The sequence below is a fragment of the Tenebrio molitor genome, chromosome 2 (genome assembly GCF_963966145.1).
Source record: "Tenebrio molitor chromosome 2, icTenMoli1.1, whole genome shotgun sequence".
NCBI lineage: Eukaryota > Metazoa > Arthropoda > Insecta > Coleoptera > Tenebrionidae > Tenebrio > Tenebrio molitor.
Window position 1 is genome coordinate 24399658 of NC_091047.1, and position 22368 is coordinate 24422025.

A 22368-nucleotide genomic window follows, 5' to 3' on the forward strand; every position below is an offset into this window, starting at 1 on the left:
TTTATGCCCAAGTACCTTCTATGAGCTTTAGGATGATGGTTCCTGGGATATCGACTTTTAAATGTAAAAAAATATCGAAGTATGAGATAATGAATTTTTCAGAAATCAAAATATTCTACTTTGCAGAGCTGACCATTTGTTGTAAACTCATTTTTAAAATAATTTCTTTCTTAAAAGAATGTACATATTTCAGAATTCATGTTGTACAAGTAAAATCAAGTTCAGGTGCTTACATATACCGGGTGAGATGAGTTTTATCGTCAGCACGATTAACCCTATTAAAAAAATAGTAAAAATTAAGAAACTTTAGGGTTACATTCCCTTGATATAAGACTTCAAATGTGTGTAATCAATTTTCACTTATCACTTAATTCAGAGCCATAAAATTTAAAAAATCGATTTTGAGCAAAAAAAAATTTTTTTTCGTACACGCTCATAATTCACAATTAATTCAAAGAACACATTTACGTAATTCGCATCAAAAGAAAATTATTCGTTTTTGAATTATTCCAATTTTAACATTAAGAGCGAAAAATGACCAAGATTTACAACTGCAGTGTCATAAATAAATATCTCATTGTTGGGAACATCTGTTGACCACTTTTCTAGTAATTCTTAAGTCCCTAAAGGGTATCATAAATAACCTACGTCAACTTCTTTTGTGGAACTGACCGCCCAATTTAATAATAAATCATAGCTAAATTTCAGGCTTTAATATCAAATTACATTTATTTCAAAAACCGGTGATGTTTTCATGATTTCAATGACACCAAATTTTTCCTGAATGTTTGAAAGGACTCTCAGTGAAAAATTATGTAAATTAATGTATCAGTTATTGAATTAAAACAAAATCTTTACCTGTTTTATTAAAAATTTTGAAATTTTTACAGACTGTTCTAGAGTGATACACAATCACTCCTGAATTTTTTGAAAATTTTAAATTGATTAGAAGTGGATGTTTTCCCACTGACGATAAAACTCATCTCACCCGGTACATAGGTACAAAAATATAAATATAAATTTCTAGAAAATATTTTCGTGCGACATTTGAAATCTTGTTCTAGATAACTTTGATGAAATTAAATAATGATTGGTTGGAATTTAAAACAGTATCAGAAAGAATGGAAAAAACAATAAAATAATTCTTCCTATTCTATATATGTATTTAAAAAAATATATATTTCCCAACATTCTGTTTCTCACAACTAAGAACACTTTACTTTTCAAAAATGTTCAAATCCAATCAACTTATTTTCGTAATTTACGTAATATAAGACAACGAAATTTTCACCAATGTGTGAACATTTCGAACAACGCAAATGTACAATTCGTGAAAGAATTTGTCGGCAAAAATTTTTCCGCTCAATTTTAACAGTAAAAGCTTTTGTAGTTTTAATTAGTCAGTCTGATTCAACACGTTCGTGATGACACAATGCAGAAAAAGTATGTCAAGAATTCCATATCGAATGATTTAACACAAGTGTTATCCACACACCGACGTCAATCGCATGTTTACTACCTGTAACTGTCATTCATTGAAGACAAAGTACGTCAGGCTTGCGACCGGAAACCACAGCAACTCATTTTTCAATTTCCCAAAATGATTTTTTTTTGGTTTGAAGAAAGCGCAGATCGCAATATGCTTTGAAGCTGTTGGTAGCTTGTGGAATGGCAGCTACACAATAATTAAAGTAAAATCCAATAAATCACCAGGAAAAATTCTCAAGCCTTAGGCTTAGACCTAAAAACTGTTGTCCCAATCCCAACTCTCTCCACACATCACGAAATACATCAATTATTCGCGATATTATTATTTTTGGTGTAATTAGGCACATGGCGCGCTTTCACAGAACCGTCGCAATTTTCTTTTGAGATTTTTCGGAGGCGATAGAAAGTCGTTCCCACAATAATTATTCAGTTGGCGATCGGGACCCCTCGTGACGCAATGCGGGAGAAACTCTCGACCCATTCGACCAGAATGGAACCGTCCTGGTATTTTCTAAAAATTCTTGCATAAAGCGGAGCCAGACCTGTATCGGTTCACTTTCCACGATTGCACAAATGCCGAATCAGTGCCGCGCCGACCTTGGCGAGCGCCTGTGTGCGAAATCCGCGAAGCGCTTCTTTGATAAATTAGTGAACCACTTCGCTGCCCTTTGGAGAAATTTACAAAAAAGGAAACTCATATTACATAATAATTATTTATTAGGTACCTACTAAGTGTACAAGAGAGTCATAAAATCTCGGTCAAGTTTTTTTTAACTTCAACTCTTTCATCGAAATCCATCTGACAAAATAGGTCCTATAAATCTATCTAATATTTGGACTTACAAGGAGTGGTCGACAGATCTGGGATGGCTTTTTTAACAAAAAACAAAAAAAAATGGTGCAGGTTGCCCATATCACCACCCTGGAAGAAAACGACCGAACGCTCGTAAATTTACGAGAAAAAAATGGTGGGCCAGTTGGTTAAAGGCGTTTAAAAATAAAATCATAAAAAAGTTTACAATGCGTTTTCTTTCTTTCAGCAAAAAATTCTCTGACAATAAGATCGAACTGTGAGCGTCAATCACTGGAGCGAGGCGCTTTAGCGCCATATTGCATTTTCCGTAACTTTATGGTATTATGCTATTTTCAAATATTTCATTACCTTTTAATGGCAAGACAATTTTACCTAACCTAAGTAAGGGGCGCCTCGCGGCGCCCCTTAGTATCTGGCGCCTGTGTGCGCTGTACACATTGCACGCAGGGGCGGCTCGGCCCTGTGCCGAATTAGCATAATCCACGGTTGCGCAAGGAACGTGGATGAAGAGCTTTTCTTTTCGTTTCAGTCCTCCACGTCCGCACCCACCTCAACGGCAACTACCACCAGCAGTCGTCGCCGCCGGGGTACGGGGGCGAGAGGCATCCGGGGCCGCAGTACAGCCCCACGTCGTACCACCACCACAACAACCACAGCGATTCTTCTCCGGGTTACCAGTATGGACGGTTCGACGCCAGCGCCCTCCACATAGCTCACGCCCTCAAGCAGACGGAGTTGCAGAAGTCCTACCGGATGCACAGGGAAAAACCGATCGACTGCTATTTGGTAAGTGTCGAATCGCACTGACAGTTTGTCTAAAAAGATGATAGCGAAGGGCTTAAGGATAATACGTGTCGCCCTCCTGTGTCACCTAATATTTATTGTTACTAGCATCACTTTTTCTACAAAGTTGTTTTGTGCTAACTCAACGTTGTTAACTGAATACAATCAAATTTTTCCTTAGTGGAAGTTCTTCCATATTCAGTATTAACTGGTAAACTGATTTTTTTTGCCAGTTTGTATAATATATTGCAATCTTCTTTCAACTACATGTCGTGCAATATAACTTTAGTGTTCTTGGACAACTATATCTTACTGCATCCCCGAAACTTAGGAGCTTTTTTTATATTTTGTACTCCATATCAAAGTATAAACCCCCACAAAAAAATAGCTGATGAGCTGAATATTTAAGGGTTGAAATAATGCTCTGACAATCGGAACTTTTTCGTTTTTCGTCTGTAACTGGAAAATTAAGAGATTCATGTTCTGCAAGGGTATATCAAAAGATGTTGAAAAAAATTATATAAAAAAAGCCTAAAAGCATATTCTTGGTATTGAGAGCATTTTGTTTATCTTCCTTTAAATTATTTTCTCTTATGTTTTAAAATGTTCACTAACGTGTGTTATAGAGCTTCCTCGTTTTTTAAAAAATACTACACAGGAGAAAATTCTCAAATTCTGACAGTGTCGAACAAAAAACGAATAAACATAACTAAAAATATAAAGAGATTAATACATTTTTTTTACCATCGTTAATAAATTACCAAAGAGCTGGATTTAAAATTTAAAAAAAAAAACAACTTAAGTACTCGTATAAATTTGATGAACACATCGAATTCCTTTCAGTATTGTATTTTCATTCAAAAAATTTGAAAAATAAAACGTTTTGACATTGCTTGTGGTAAATTGTTTTTACTAACACTTTAAATGCAAAATTCAGTGGAAACGGATATAGCACGATAATGTAAAGGTAATAATTTTATATTTTCCTCTGTATACCGATATGTATAGTGCTTCTTTAGATTCAATAATAATAATAATAAATCTTTTGTTCCCCAGATAAATTCGTTTATATGACAGTTACACAATATACTTAAAATTTAAATTAATTAAACAGCAACACATGTTACATTTGCGAAGAATTAGAATGATTAATTCCATCTTCCCAACACTTCAGTGTGAATAGACATATATGTATTATGGCGAAACACAAAGATAAATTAACTACGATCAGCTAGAGTTGCCATGTTTTCTCTTAATGAACTAATAAATTGAATAAAATACAGTCAGATATAATTGATTTTTATTACATGACGTCAATAAATTACATAAAGAAAATTGCTTATTGGCATATCTACTAGATGTAGATTTAGATAAATCGTTACATCTAAAAATATTTTTAAACTGATCAAGATAACAACTGGAACAATAAATTATTTTCCAATTAATAGCAAATGATTACAATGTTACTTGTGATAAAGAAAAATTGTAATCGAGGGAGCTTTGTTGATGTCGGTAGTTTAACTGTTTCATAACTGTCAAATTAAAAAAGTAAAACTGCTGTTGATGATAATTTTGAAAATTAGTTTTATTATTAAAAATACAGCTTCCCCATTGTAGCTTGAAATGTGAGAGGCGGACGCGCAGTGGTCTAACAGCTCCTCCACTAATTCTACAATGGGCAAGCTGTACCTAAATATGTGTTGCATCAACGACAGCCAGAAGGTGTATAAGTCCTACAGAAACTCTAGTGGAACCCGACTTTGGTCGTAAATTTATGTTTGTCACTTGAAAAATAGAATTTCATGCTGCAGCAATAATCCTACTAATAAATGCTAATGAGGGTTGTCAGTTTGGGGTTCGCAGTGTTCGCTTCAAGCAGGGATGTTACAGGTAGTGGTAGTTGTATTTATGACAAAGGTTATTACTTGATAATAAAATCTTATTCTTCGGTTGTTGTTGGTAAATTTACAACCAAAGTCGAATTCCACTAGAGATTCTGTAGGACTATAAATGCGAAAGACTAAAATTACTTATGTTTTAAAGTCTTCAAACGACGTAACTTTAAACGCCACAATTAAGCATATCAATCGGAGAAGACATAGGGTCTCATCTTCAATCACATTTTCTTGATCATACAATACATATAACATTACAGGTTTCTCTGTGCAGAAGTATACGTCACAGTGAGGCCAAAAAACACTTATTCGATGACATACAGTCCATTTTTTAATTATAGTCCGATGAGCTTAGTCCGAATCAAGAAGTCGACATGATCTGGGTCTGCTTTTGACATTTGACAGCAGTGCATGGTGCTATCAATATTTGAAAAATTATGTTGGCAATGTGAGACAGATGTCATTACAAATTTTTGAAATTTTGAGTTGTGTTCTTTCGTGCTTTCTTGGTTTTTCTGCAAATTAATTCCTCCGTTTTCATTATTCATTAGAATCGATAGTTATTCAACATGGTCAAGCAAAATTAAATAAAATTATCACAAATGTGGTTAAAACCTAACCTAAAAATTTGACGTCGCTAATGTAATAAACGTAGAACTCGCATATTGCTTTAGTCGCACATGCCAAAGCGAGATAGTGGGGAGGAGCTTAACGTATTATGTTGAAAAGAGATAGCAATATAACAATTGTTCTGCTTATTAATTGATCCATCGGACTAGAATTAAAAAATTGTCTTTATCTTGTATTGTAGTTGTTAAACGTATTCTTGGACTTTCGAAAATTATCAGTAAATATCAATTTGTCAACAATTCAAAATAATGTGACCGGTTAATAAAAACAAAAATTAATATTTGTCGGTATCGATGTCGATGAATTTTGAATTACGTTTAGTGTAAGTTGTTGATAATTAAACCCACATTGTGCATATCCTAGTAATCTTTTCACGGCTGGATGCCAATAATAAAACTATTTTCACGATTAGTATCTTTCTGCTTTCAAATCGAACAGGTGTTACCACATAAGTATCTCTACTGACTTTGCGAATCGCTGTAATGCGGTAGTGACGCGGCATTAGGAAGTACAGTGACGAAGGGAAAATCAGTTTCAGACATTAATTTATGTTGTGTGTAACTCCCACACGAGAAATTCGCACATTGACAGTCGTTATTCATTACACAACACTGATGTTGTTGACAGGTTACTTTCTATGACTACAACCCGAATTGAGCTATCAACAATGTAGTGATATCAACGACAGATTAAAATAGAAACTGACTAAGATTTAGTGTGTTGACCGAAAAAGCAAAATCTTTTGCGGGTCGTTTCTAAAATTAATAACTCAGTCAGTGTGAATGCAATCTCGTGGAAAGTTTAATACGAAGTGTAATTATATTGTGCCCCTATTGTCTTTATTGTGAAATTTATGCTGAGCTGTTAAGATATCTCCCGCATTTCAGTGAGAGATAAGGTCTCGCTGAACAACTTTCGCAACTGATTTAAATCAATAAAAGAAAACGCGAATGGAATTTATTCGAAAATGGTCCGTCTGTCAAAATTAACAGGTGTTGGATGCCTTCATTCTGTACGTGGATGGATAATTGCATCCAAGCTAGGAAAAAATGTTGTTTAATAAATATGGTTAAAAAATGGAAGAGTAGAAAACTGTTTGCTTAAAAAATATTGCAAATTGGAGTAGCTTGCGTTGGGCAAAAATGTATAATACGAAGATTGTTTCAATTCGGACTATCTATGAAAATCTGACATTTTAGTTGGCATTATTGTGATTTGTCATAATAAATGTATTTTAGGTTATAATTCAACCGAACACTGCTCCGAGGTTATTACATTTCTTAAACAATTGAACGCATTAGGGACAATAATCGTAAAATTTTAATTGAAATGAAACATACATATTTGTAGGGCAGTTCTGGGTAAATTATTATTAACTAAATTAATGACGAAATTGACAACAATGCGAATATTTAAAAACGAAACAAAAAAAATCTTGGCCTGCTGCGTGTTTAAAACAATCGTGAACGGCTAAAATGTAGAAATGCGAGCGAAAGTAAGTTTCATTAAAGCTCTTGGTGTTGCAGATGTTATTACAAAATGTAACAAAATTCAAAAACAGATTCGAAACTGGCTGTAAGCAGAATAGTATGTTAATATAACGAATAGACTAATAGTCGAAAAATTTATTTTTTTTGGAAACCAGGTCTATTTTGAACAAAAATGACGGATTCTAATCCATGGACAAATTAATTTGATCGCTCAATACTTTTTTGATCTGTATAGTGCATATCGTCTGCATTTTGACAGTGGTGACAGAAACGTAACAAAAATTTTATGTTTCCAAACTATTACTTTGGTTTGTGTAATAGGTACAATTTTTTCTTATTTAATAATAATTTATTACGATATCGATATCCAATTTTCCCATCTTGTATCGTAAAATAACACGTTACGATACTTCTATCGTAAATAACTGTTATGAATCTGCTTATTTAAATATTTTTCTGTCAGATTCTAAGATTCATTCTTCTACCGTTTCAGAATAAGTAAACACAGCTTGAAAAGATGCTTAATTAATTAGGAAGGAATAGAAAACAAAGTAACTCTTCATTTTATACTCCTAAATCTTTGGAACCTCGGGAAAGATTAGTATGTCGCTGAGAAATGGCTGGGGATTCCAATGAAGCTTTTGACCTATTATCCTACGACAATCCTACCAATAGGTTTCCTGTTGAAGTAGATGCTCAACCTGGTATAGTTTTTTTAATTAACTCAAGACGATTCACCCTGTAAAACTATAAAAATCAAATTACACAATTTTGCCAGAACGTTCTTCAGGGATTTAGGGATTTTTCGCCAACACGTGGTTGAGAGAAAAATTTGAAAGTTTTGTCGTGGGAGTCATTCTCAAATGACATTTAAGAAAACTCTTCTGGTTAACATTTTAGTTAATTCGATACACTCTCGACAATTAGAGCGTTTCTACCTCTTCGATAAAAGCGCGTGATGTCAGTCATCCTTGGTTCTCTACCATTAATAAAGGTTGTCCTGTCGCTGACACCAAGACTTTCAAGGAAATTACCATTTTGGCTCACTCGTGTTTCATCCCTTGACTGACAACAACAACCATTCGGCCGAGATAAATTAGTCTGAAAGTGAACGTAAATGACATTTTAAAAGAACACAAAAAAATTCAACAACTGAAAAGACTGAAACTGAACTCAAAATTTTGAAATATGGTTGAATCCAACAAATGATGTCATATTACAATATTGTCAATAACTTCAATCGATTTTTGACGGTTATGCTACTACCCATTTTTGTTAGTAGGATTTTGTATTAGAAAACTTCCAAAACAGATACAGCAATGATCAGTTTGTTCAGAAATAAATGGCGTTGATGAAAAACATTAAAAATAATCTTGCTATTTCTTGACGTTTCTAATAATTGGCATATACGAGTACACTGTGGAAAGAAATATTCTCAGTTACTGCAAATGAAAGCAGAGTCTAGAAATATAAATATAGGGAGAAAGCAAAAAACAAACTCTGTGTATGAGATGCCATTAAAAAAATATGGAAAAAATGTTTATCTAATGCTAATAAACTTATTAGGAAATGTCACTACAATGGAAAATACGTATGTGTTTAAACATCTCTCATTTTGCTACTTCACCTATTCGCTTAATATGAAGAATATGGTTTCAGATTGTTTCAAAAAGTAATCGAGTTTATGGACGCATTTACAGGGTGAGCAACAATAACTGTTACAGTTGGCAAAAAAAAATTTTACATAAAATTTTCAAGACTGTGAATTGTACCTATTTCGGTTTATTTTATTGACAATATTGACACCTGGTATACATTTCAAATTTAAACGTCTTGGTTTCTGTAATCTGTTATTAATAAAATGGTTTTCTCGTTGGAACATGACATAAAAGTCACCAAAAATCACCAGAATTTATTGCCAACTCAATCAGTACTTGTTGCTCACACGGTATTTATGATCAAGAACGGCTGTGACAAACAATAGCATTGAAAACATGTGACGCAACTTTACATTATTACACCTAACCACAGGCTAAGAATCACATAACCTAATTTTGAATTTGCAAATTACAGTGCCATTGGCCTCGGTCAAATGTTTGTCACAGTGACTCATTCATATACGTTTTCAAACCAAAATCATTTTTGATCTTCGTTCATGACAGGTATCGTAATAATGACATTTACGGCTGGATTATTCAAGTTACGTTTTCAAATCTATGTTTTTCACATACCGGGTGTCCCATCACTTGTGTCCCGTAGGAAAATGACTTTAAAACTAAATTATATTTATATGAAGGTATTATAGATGCATAAATACTGTTCACCGCCACAAAAATTGGGTATTACTTTTTTGCTAAAATTAATTACCTAGGTACAGCAGGCAAAAAACTATCACTTTAAAAATTAAATTTTGTTCAATGCAGTTCAAATTTAGTATACGTTTTGAAAAAATGGTAGAGCAATAAAATCCGTGATTAGAATTTAATTAAAATGTTTTGATGTAAAGATATTTGGTTAAATTAATTTGGGCCGTTCTACTTTATGAAAATTTATTGCAGACGAAGATTTATGAGGGGTGCAGTGTGTTTGACGCCGTACACAGGCAGGTACCGCTGGAACCCTCTTGAATGGTCTTCGTACCATAAATTGCGGACAAGAATAATACCCACAAACTTAACTTTGTCTTCCATAAATTTTTATAAAGTAGAAGGACCCAAATTAAATTAACCAAATATCTTTACATCAAAACATTTTAATTAAATTCTAATTACGGATTTTATTTCTCTATAACTATTTCATAACGTATACTAAATTTGAACTGCATCGAACAAAATTTAATTTTTAAAGTGATAGTTTTTTGCTTGCTGTACCTAGGTAATTAATTTTAACAAAAAAGTAGTACCCAATTTTTGTGGCGGTGAACGGTATTTATGCATCTATAATACCTTCATATAAATATAATTTAGTTTTAAAGTCATTTTCCTACGGGACACAAGTGATGGGACACCCGGTACTGTATATTTGAAAAACATATCATACAAGGTGTCTCAAAATTCGCGAATTCCGAATTCAGAGCGTTGTAGTCCAAATATGGAAATAAAAAAAAATCGGGACTCCCCCCACAAAGATACATCAGTCTGAAGGTGCACTCTGAAGTGCGTTTTCTTCAAATACAGTGTAGATAATTGTGGAAAATAATAACGTAAAACAATTTTTTGAAAAATAGCTTTATTTTGGAGTAAAAAAATCTTAATTTTTTTGTAATTTTTCTTAAAAATGGAACGGCAACGTAGCTTGAATAGTATTTTGTCACTGTGGATATGAAGGCTGCTATGTATTGGACAAAATTAAAGTGATTATATCTTCTTCAGGAAGAGCGAATTTTTTTTTAAGTATTTTTCGAGCTCCACTGGGTCCTTTCCTACCACGCTCGAAATTCGGAATTCGCGAATTTTGAGACACTTGTATAATAAACAATATGAATTATTGTTAATGCGAATTACTTTTTGTGGATGAGAATTTTATGTAATAAACATGTTTTGTTAATTTTTTAATAGCAAAGATGAAAAACAAAAATTGATATGAAAATATTGTTGAAATAAATTTTACAGAATTAGAAATTTTTAATCTATTTATACAAGATGATTAAGAAGATCTGTTTGAGTTGGCAATACAATTTTTTTTATTCGACTATTTGCAACACTACAACCGTATATTTTATTCGTTTATTTGACAGATATCTGACGTAACATTAACCGCGACAAATGAGAGTAAAAATTAACGACAAAAAGATATGTACTAAACTTGAAATACAGAACAGTTATGAAAAAATTAACCAAAGGAAATGCGCCTCGAACAGAATCACCAGCATGTTTAATTTAATTTGAAATGTCAAATGTTACTTGTCAATGATACGGCTGTCAGTGTCAAGCCGTGAGCAACCGTTACTCCAGTTGTATCTACCACTTAAACATAAAATTCAGTATTACCAACTCAAACAGCAAACAGTCCTTGTATATTAATAAATTGAACCTTTGACACTTGGGAGATGTCTTTATTTACCGCGCATCTGCCTGCCAATGCAATGACAGCTTCATCTCCGGCTTTCGTGTCAAATCTCGTCCAAAAATATAATTATCCTGTTTGCCACAATAAGAACGCGAGCCGTTTAAATCACGAACGTTTCATGATAATTTTATTCAATTATGGCGGCCTTTCAACGGCGCAAAAACCGTTAAATACGCTCGAGAAGCACACCGTATATTGCAGCTATTTATTATTTTGATCTGTCTCGCCACAATTAACCCGGAGAAATTGTAATAATTATGGACAAAATAATAAACGACGAGTCGGCAGCATTCCGCTTTTTCGAGCTGGCGTGATGGTTTCACGCGATGGAAAACACATAAAACGCCGAAGTTTGCCTCCGATCTCGCTAGCTTTCCTCTTGTTTTCTCACTTTTATTTCACATAATCACACGTCCATCTCGTTCATCACGATAGCCGGTGAAAGGCTGACAGGACGAAACTACGCAAAAACATTTTAAAACACACACATACACACGAGAAACTTCATTTCTGCCCTGATTCCCCGTCCAGGGTTATTTGCACTGGTCACATGTCATACTTGTCTTTGCTTATTTTATTAGTGGTGGTTACACGGCAAATATTTGATGGTAAATACAATATAAACGAGGCCGAAGAAGAGGTCGCGGGTTTTTCTTCGACTGGACGCTTATGCTATTTTTATGGTTGAGTGAAAACCGGATCCCGGAAACGTCCGGCAGGACTAAGAAGCTCAGGTTTCTATTTTGTACTCAGTATTCTAGCACGTCTGGCCGATTTCCGGAGTTTCAGGAGGTGTACTCGTAGTTGCGAAGCTATGAACTGCATGACCGATATCGAGATTTTCATTTCATTAAACACAGTTGAGGAATACGAAGTCGAAGAGTGAAGAATGAAGAAGTTTAAAGAATTTGTTTTAAACTTCATTTACTTCATGCATATTTTTTTTTTCTCGTTTTTATTTCTCGGTAATGATATTTCGGGTTTTCGATGAATCCCCCTTGTGAATACAGTTTACGCACAAGTATCTTTTTTTAGGAGAACCATTCAGTTTAACTTTTTTTGTTTAATATCATTTCAAATTGTAGTTTTTGATAATTTCATGTCATGGCTAATTTAAAAAAAATGATTTTAATTATGTTGATGTATTTTCAATAGTAATACAACGAGTGGGTACGAAATTGCCGGAAATTTTCGATCTCAGATACGAGTATTTGTTTCGGCGACAATTTCCACGAGTGACCGTAGCGAACAGTAGAAATTGTCTAAGAAACAAATACGAGTAAAATGAGGAGAAAAATTTCCCGCAATTTCGTACCATCGAGTTGTATTCGGCATGACAATTCCACGAAGGAAAATTTCATTTTCAAATTTTACACAATTTTTTTAATTTATGCGTATTCTTATGACTCTCAAAGCGTTAGTTAACGTAGTTGAAAACAACAAAAATTTTACTGTGGATCAAAAATGAGTTTATCAAAATTCGAGGAAGGAGGAGAAAATTACAGCGATAATTTGAGGAAGGTGGAGATGATTACAGCGATAATTTTTCGATAATTTTAGGACCATGCTAAATTATCGGTGTAATTCGTTCCTAATTGGTCCAATGATTCAAAATACCACAAGCGGATTGGTTGACATTTTCTGAGTGGAATTATCAAGAAAAACATTGTGAGGCTCGCTCAGAAGTCAAAAAGTTCTGTTGCAAGTTTAAATTTATTTCGTTACAATCAAGCATTTTGTCTTTTCGAAGAAATACGTAAATGTAGTTCCGAGTTAATAAATCGCTTGTTTTCCGTGTTGACAAACACAAGTTTAATATTTTCTAAACGTTTTTTGAAACTTGTTTTTTTTTTATTTATCACAAATCGCACAAACTAAATTCTTGTGCCATTCTCTCTCTTTTTTAAAGAATGAAAATTAACAATTTTATTTAAAATCTTTGCTTAGCAATTATAGCAAAAAACCAAATTTTTTGATAAAAAATGTAAATGTTTAAAAATGTCGAAACTGCACAGCTAACTATGTTTTATGTTTTTTAAATCAATAAACAAAAATCCACGTTAATTTTACAAATGTATTGTGGGTTACATTTTCAATTCCACTGGGCTCATTATCACTCGTGAAATACCCTGTATACCTATATAGTTATAATTCAATAAGTACATATGTAGTACCATATTAATAAAAATGTTGCGTTTATTTAGATTTATAGACGATATATATATATATATATATATTTTTTTTTAATAGCGTTAGTTCAACAGTGTTATTGTTTTATAGGTAATGCAAACATATTTCAAAATCTTAAACAGTTCTTGAAAAATCTTGGTGAAATAAATTTAATAATTCCAGAAAAAAAATTGAAGATTTAACAGTTTCCTCAAAAAGACAAAATAATACATAAATATGTACCTAGTTACATTTAACTTAAATTATCTGGATATGATGTCAATAATACGATTTTAAAACATGCTGGTTTCTCATGACGGTATTTAGTTCAGAATCAAAGTAAAGAACTATAGGTAGTGTTTATTAGCATAATATCTAAAGTAAATTTAACATAACCTTGTTTACGTAACATTAGTTAACGAGTCCTTAACAGAAATAATATAAGATACATAAATCATGGATCCTTCATGGGATCTTGTGTTACACATTGTGTGTCTAATCAAGAGTAATTTTTTGTTTATTTTTCGAGTGTTATATTGAGGGTTGGGTTGCATTTTTACCTGGTCAGGCTCGTCATCTTATATGAATAATCCTGTATAGTTTATATTATGAACTATGTAGCTGTCACTGCTGTCAAATTTAACTTCCAATTTATGAGAGCGTCTTAGTTTTTCATTTTACCCGCGGCTTCGGCCGCAAATTTCAGAATGTTTTAAAATTATGTCTCTACTTTCATGTATTGTGATAAACGCAGTAATTTCAATATGAAGTTTGTCTTTTTACGAAAAATAATTAAAACTTTACTGTAGACTACTTTTTTCTTCGACTATATAAACAAAAAGATCAATATGATAAGAAACTAACACTATGATCACTTACCAATTCATGAAAATACGCCAACATAACACTTTTATTTTCAGTTGTAACCTTATTTAGATCCTCCTATTGTTTGATTGTCTCGTTTGATTTCAGATACCTGCCTTTTGATTTTTCCGGTATAAAGCTATTCGAAGCTTGTTCTGCTTCATTTAAGACATCTTCCGGTAAAACACAATCATTCAACACATTTTGCGAAATTGCTACTTTCATAAACAACCAAATGTAACTATGACACCTGAACATATCATGCAAACGCGATTTCCAACTCGAAAAAACTGTTTTTGTGCTTAACAGGCTTAAAAATGATAATAGGGGTTGCTTTTTGTGGGTGTCAAGCGGCGAAGGTGACGATATACTCAGAGGATGAAATAGGGGTGAAGCGGCGAAGGTGGGGGTATTTCCAACTCGAAAAAACTGTCTTTTTTTCTTAACAGGATTGAAAATGGTAGTAGTGGTTGGTTTTTGTAAAATTAAAGTAGACAGTAATTTTCTTCTTGTTTTGAAGATCAAGTGTACAAAATTTCATCAAGATCGGAGTAAAACTGTAGATTTGCATACAAAATATACAAACAGACATTCAGTTTTATATGTATTTAGATTTTTGTTTAAAACATTTTTTTTTCAAATCCGATACTCAATATTGGTTGGTTTATTCAAGTGACCGAAAGGCATTTACGACAGAAAGTTATTTTCGAAACGATTGCAAGATCAACAGTGAGTGGTGTCGGTTAGCTAAATGTATTGTAGTTTCAAATTGGTTGTAGGTCGTAAAATTTTATTGGATATAATGAGCGATTAACGGGCACAATGGTTGGGTTTGAAAAGGTTGGAAAGCGGCGCGTGCCGTTTGCCGTACAATGCAAATATACCAAATGTACAATACAACCCTGCTTAAAATATTACCTGCTAGTGGTAAACTAGGATTTATAAGCCCCGCAAGATCTTTAACTTAAAGTACCATAAAATTTTACGACCTACAACCAAATTGAAACTACAGTAATACATTATACAGGATATGCGTTCTAGAATGTTTCAAGGCATTTTTGGTCAGATGTTTAATTAGACGCTCGATATAACGTGTGAAACTAAAATAAATAATATTACTTTCTTTTTATTAAAAAAAAACCCTTTGAAAATAGTCTTCTTAGAAATCATGACGAAATAATTTTATTTGAAAAATTAAGGGCCAGTTTACACAAGCGAAATTAAGTTAATCGTAATCAAATGCGAGATTAACTGAACACAGATTAAACCAATCGAAGTTTCGGATTCATGGGTTAATCGCGCATTACAATTTAATTCGAATTAAATATTTAATTCTTTTTCTATAAACTGGCCCTAGGGTTATTAAAATTGTATTCATACTTTCTTCAATTAAAAAATATAAATAATACATATCGAAGTAGCACCTCCTAACATCTAGGTATAGTCGGGTCGACCTACGGATGTAATGGATGTAGCTATAAAACCGCCCCCTAGTGGCCACGATGTGTAAACAAGATCTTGCGATTGGCTCATTCAAAAACTGCGGATATTCTAAAAAAACCGATGTACACTGTCAAAAATTACGTGACGACAATTGCATGACATTCGCATTTTCATGTTTGTTTTTCGTAAATTTTTTTAATTTAACTCACAAAATAGTCTTTTTCTATTTGTTTCAAAATACGTACATATATACGGGGTGATTAAGAAGGACTGTTTGAGTTGGCAATACAATAAATTAAGAATATTTTTTATTTGGCAAGACTGCAGCCGAATATATTTTGTTGATTTATTTGACAGATATCTGACGTAACATCACAATGACAAACTGGTAGGTTATGAGAGTAAAAATTAACGGTAAAAAAAAATTAAACTTGAAATACAGTACAATTAAATTAACTAAGAGAAATGCTCGAAGTGCTCGCTATTTTGTTTCTAATGCTCTAAACTAAACATAAATTAACTCTTCATTTCAGGTTCTTGACAGATTCACCAGCATGTTTAATTTAATTTGAAATGTCAAATGCTATTTGTCAATGATGCGTCTGTCGGTGTAAAGCTGTCAACAACTGGAAGTTAGCTTCAGTTGTATTATCTATTTAAAAATAAAATTCGGTATTACCAATAAAACTGTCCTTCTTAATCACCCCGTACAAACAATGATGGATCGTGATGGATTGTTCTTCGCTGAAAACTACCATCGAAGCAATAGAGAAACTATTACACACCGGTGGAGGTTGTATTTTAAATATTTTCAAAGTACGTCAGGAAAACAACTTTACAAAACGGATTTTCTACATAATTCTTACAATATAAAGTCAACTTATTGCTTCAATAGAGTGCGGAGAAATGGTGAAGTCTGCACTTCAGTGACGGTAACATTTTTTTCAGCCTTAATAAATCGCACTAGAGTGTTATAATAACGATAAGGAACTTGCTTCATTGTGAAACTGGCTTCGGTGTATACCGTTCTGCGCAATTAGCTCCACACCATTTTGTTTTATTATTATATCTGTTCAGCGACCTGACTTTAGTTTGCACAAGTCAAAATACTGTAATAAATTCTTGCAAGAAGTTTCGTAATAATTGATATCATATAGTTGTAAAACAATTATTTAATAATTTTGTTCTGTATTCGTCAAGATAACGTCTTGTAATTTTCATTTTTCAAGGTAACATTTGAATTGGAATAATACAATTTAAATCTGCAAAATTATAAAAAGATAACAGTCTCATTAGAAAAACTCGAAAATATGATTTTACAATTCTTTGCTACTTAAAAAAACCATTAATAGATTTATCCACAACTCTTATGTATATTATGAAGACATAATAATTTTATTTTGATAAAATATATTTTTTTTTAATTATTATACTAATTTCAGATATATTACGAGACTCATATGTCATGTCATAAGCCACTAGTGTTTTATTAAATCACTTATTGGCATTGTCATCAACAACATTGACATTAACAGACATACATAACCTTATTAACTTGATCAAATTTTACTTTGCTAATTTTATTATTGGATTAGTGGATTTTTCCTCTATTCTACAAGCTTCTCCTTGAATCCTCTTTGCAATATCAATTTTATTATTTCCCCGACAGTGGACAACTTCCATGCAGCATGGCTTGTGATGCTCGTAATATCCCGCGTATACCAATAAAATTGCCCGAAATGTCTCATACTGTAATTAGTGTAAAATCAAGAAAGAAGCATGTAATTTAAACAAATATTCAAAATATTCAAATATTCAAAAAAAAGAATCACCTTCACCATCAAGTATTTTTCTTCTGCTATCAAAAATGGTTCGATATGTTCAGTTTCAAGAATCTCTGCTTTTTTCTGTTTGTAAATAGGTACGTTTTTCACATAAGCCTACCATATTTTGGCATACTTATCTAGTTTTTCACATTTAGAGTTGCCTTCATCATCGAATATTTTGCACACATTGACGAAATTATCTATTCATATTAACATTTAAAAAATATGCCAGCAGGACATCTTCACTCGTTGCTGTTACAGTTCTGTTTCCTCTCCAGCCGTTAAACTCGGTGAATTCTTATTCGTAGACCCCCTTATAGACTTTATCGGCATCATATGCAAAATCGCTTCTTGCGTTTCTTCAATTATTTCTGCAGAAATACACTTATTTTCTTTCATTTTTCAAACATGAATTTTTCACAAATTTTACACGATTCGATAAACAATGTTTTGGGGAACTAGCGGAAGTAACGTCAAGCCTCATGATCCATCTTCTTCGGCGTAATGTCAAGTTACGGATTGTGGATAGCATGTTGTATATTAATTACTCTTGCGTCTTATGCCATCTGAGACACTCAAAAAAAAACACTGGACCTTCCGTCTCAGTCTAAAATTTCTTTTTTGTTCGATACTGTCAGAATTTGAGAATTTTCTCTTGTGTGAACGGATTTTGATAAATGTCACAGCTTGTCAGAACGAAACGTCAAGCTAATTTTAAAAATCTTAAGCGATTTGGAGCCTTTAAGGGGCTCGTCGAACAAAAAAACTTTGTATTCAACTCGTTCATGTGTAAATTGGGCTCTTTATGGCACTCGTGAGCCCAGTTTACACACTACTATTTTGTTTCTTAGAAGCCTAATAAAACACGCGTATAATAAATATAGGGGGTTCATTTAAATTTATCCTCAAAGTAGGCGTTGAAGAGTCAGTTGTGAACGCACCACGGATTACAGATCACGGACCAGCTGTTTAAATGTAACCTCACTTTTTGCGTTGTTTGTGTTTTTACTATAGTAAATTCATTTTTGTAATGACAATTACTACATTTAGTAACTTTTGTCTTGTTGACACACCTTTTTACCGCGAATTTGGGCTTTTAAAAAGTTGGGTTATGGGTCATGTCATTTGCTTCTACAATTTTGCACTTTTTCATTACCTCGTTCTATCCAGTTCTATTTTTCTTTCAAACAAATAAAATTTAAATCTTAACAAGACTAGTGGGAAAGCTTCGCACGTTTGCAAGAGCTTTTTTGAACGTCGCCACTTAATCACTCTGAATTTTGTTTATCCGTTCGATCGCAATCAAGATAGCCATCACGGCGAATGATTCACAGTTCAGGAAATAATTCAATTAATTAATTACCAGCTACGTGAACCTAATTAAACATTACAAAATCCTGTTACACGACATTAAGTCGACCAGATACATATGCAAAAATGTTAATAGTTACGGTAAGGTAGCCATTCCGGAAGTGCAGCGCTATTATTACGAACGTTCTGGTTTAAAAGTTTTATAAATTTAAGTCCCACTTAACTGTTTCCAATTAATTGCGCTGCAGGGACTCCGATTCGATTTAGCTCATCCACGCCAAAAAACTGCTCATTAGAATTCATCGTGGTCTTTTACATCCTGTAACAGTTCATGTTTTATTTGGCAACATCGAAAATGTCGAATTAAATTGTTGTTAATTACCACGTGAGAAAAATATCACGGAGACTGTTTCTTTTTCGATGTTGCCGATCCAAAACACGATGTTTGCGATCTTTTTCTAGATGCTCACTCCACCGTAACAATCTTTGCAGCCGGCGATAATTCACATCGTGATGAAATCCAATCGCGTTATGTAAAGTGACGCAAAGAATTTATATTTAATTATGCTTCAACGGAATTTTTTTCCTTGTTCATTTAAAAACATAAACGTAAATCACTAATTATCCAGCGTTAATTGTCGGTAGATACCTAAGAAGGTGCGATTATTTTAGCCAATATGGTAGTGACCGATGAAGAAAGTAGATTCTTGCTTGTCGGTGAAATAATGAGGTCTAGAGGAACTAAATAGTTTTCTGCTCATAAATAAATTTTCGTTGGTAATTGTGCACTAGATACTGATTATCCTTAAAGCTGACGCCGCGGAGACGCAGCTTTCACAAGAAGGTCAGTTCGAGGAAACAAAAGTGAGAAGTGGATCGGTGTTCACTTGAAGAATATTTGTACATACATTGTTTACTGAACGGTAATTTAATAAGTAAAGGGATAGAATGTGAGTCAAGGTTGTCTGGATTATTTTGCTCGGAGACTCGTCCAAAGAAAGGACAAGCGGATACGAAAGTCCTGTGTTTAGCGTAACCATTTTTACAAAGGCATCAATGTTGGGCTAAAGTTTCTGCAACGTAAAGAGTGAAGCAAGTTTTATTTTTCAAATACATATTCACCATTATATTCAATACATTCGATGAAACCAGTCATCAAGACAAAAATTGTACTCTTTCTTTTATTAATTTCAGTACCAAGATAGTATCTGGTCTAAATGTTAGCTCTCGACCATCAAATTAAAGTTACCATTTAACTTAAACCATATAATTTCTGTTAACTTTTTTGAGGAGTTGCTTAAAGAGAGAAAAGGAAAAAATTGCTGCAATATTACTACGAGTATTAAGTAGGTAAACATTTAAGTTATTCAGTGACATAAACCGTACAATCGAAATTATTTACTCTTTAAATTTTGTACCAGATCTTAGATAATTATAACCAGACCAATCCAGATCCCACAATTTTTTTTTTGTTGCGTACTAAATATCCAAAACCTTGCGGGGTACGTTTTTTTTTATGGTATTTGCAGCTTCTTCTTCCGCCATCACAAACATTAAACGCTTTAATGAAATGACTCATGTATTTATGTTCAACATAACAATTTGTCTTGACACACAAGTAATTATCCAAGATTTTGAAAACAGCAATCACTTTAATTCTTGTAATTGCTACTTCTTATAATCCTGTATGTGATTAAGTTACCATTTTTTTTTTCGTCAGTTTTCTTCAGTGAGACCAGAAATTGGTCTTACTTCATGTAAATCGTCACTAAGGGAAGCCTTCTCACATTGTATCAGTTGTAAAGAGTTCTTGCACAAAAAATAATTGTATAAAAATGTTTCTCCTCTTGGCATTTGTTGCGATCACCGATTTTACGATTTTGTAGAAATCTAACAGTTGCTGCAACCAAATTATAACTGTAAATGTACAAAACAGAGGTTAATGCAATAGATGTAACTAATAAAAAAATATCAAAAAGGAACTATGTATCGGGTGTTCATTTAAATTTCCGGTCAAAGTTGGCGTTGAAGAGTCGATTGTGAACGCACTACGGATTACGGATCACGGATCAGCTGTTTAAATCTTATGTTTTTGCACAAGTGGTGCGTTGACAATCGACTCTTCAACGCCAACTTTGAAGATAAATTTAAATGAACGCACGATATATCTAAAACAAATAACAATGTTGCGATATCACAATGACCATTGCAATTCTGATAATAAACAATTATAATAAAACGCAAATTCATTTATCTGCACTGTTGAATTTAATTGAAAATTTTCAATTAATTGTGTTACTTCACGCTTTAATGTACCTAATGGTATCAAGATGGTCCAAAATAATTTCCGATATTTTTTGTTAAACTTTTTTAAGTATTCTCTAACAATGAACGATTATTTCTTTTAAAGTATTTAAATTGTTTCTATTTAAAATATCAACTTTTGTCATTTAAAAAAACATATTCGAAGTATACTGCTATTGAAAGATTAGTTACATCGTCAAGATAAGAAAAAAGTGAGAGTAGTACAGACAATGTCTTATTTAAACAGAAGATTGTTTTTGAGAAAATAAACAATTTATTTGTTAATGCTTGTTAAGTCATTTTGTAATTGAAATCGAATGGACCACCTGGTGTTAAAACTGTAACAATTTGTTGATTCCCTTTTTCCACCAAATACTTTTGATTAGCAGCAGCCACTTTAGCAAATCTAATTCATACCGCAAAATTTCCTTCGCTTAGTCCATGGTCTCCATTTGCTACGAAGGCGTAGGTTCTTCATCTAATACTTCTTATGGATTACTTGCTGCAACGAGATCTTTGAACAAAGATATTTTATTACCACTCCCATCTTGATTTGATCCACATCACCAATAAATGATTGAAATGGATGTCGCCGAAAATAATCATCAACCCGTTGGTTGCTGAAAGCTTCTGAAAAAAAATTGTAATTTCGTCGATCGATTCCAAAAGCAACCCGGATTTCCACCGAGTTTACAAAAAAAGCATCAGCTCTTATCGATAAGTGGGCCAGTGGCGGCGAGGGTCGTCTACCAACAAAGAGAAAGACTCAAGGATACTACACGAGACATCTTTTTCAATTTTCGGCCTCCATATACGGCAGGCGCTCATTATAAAGGTAAAATCGCTATCGACGGGTTATCGACAACATCCATTACGGACACCTGATCAAAAGGAAAACCTCTTCGGATCCTTGTTCTAAGCCTACAGGTGATATTTGTCCACCTCCCCGGCGATAATGACAGTTCTCGAGCATCGATAAAAACCCGGAGGAATAAATTTGGGTAGGTCACACACCCACACCGCTTCGGAGTGAAATTTCAAGGGTGGTGGGTGTTTTCGCACGAAATTTTCATAAAAATTGTGAGAGAATGCAATTTACAATTCGGCCTTCCGACCTACGATTACGCATTTACAAATGGGCCATCGACGTGGATTTCCAGTTCTCGACAGCCTCGAAGCCCCCGACTTGGTGTTATGCAATTTTAAGCACACCTACGGCTGACGACCCGACACTCGCAGCCCGATTTGGAAGCGCTGCCTGTTATGACGTACACTTACGTCAC

The 22368-nt window shown here is 33.4% G+C and overlaps 1 protein-coding gene across 1 annotated transcript in view; it reads left to right on the forward strand.

The window, feature by feature from the left end:
- Hil (kyphoscoliosis peptidase hillarin) overlaps window positions 1–22368 on the forward strand; it is a 57693-nt gene that overhangs the window by 13433 nt on the left and 21892 nt on the right. The window contains exon 2 of the mRNA XM_069039158.1: window positions 2832–3088. Coding sequence (XP_068895259.1) covers window positions 2832–3088 — 257 coding nt within the window. The remainder of the gene's footprint in view (window positions 1–2831; window positions 3089–22368) is intronic.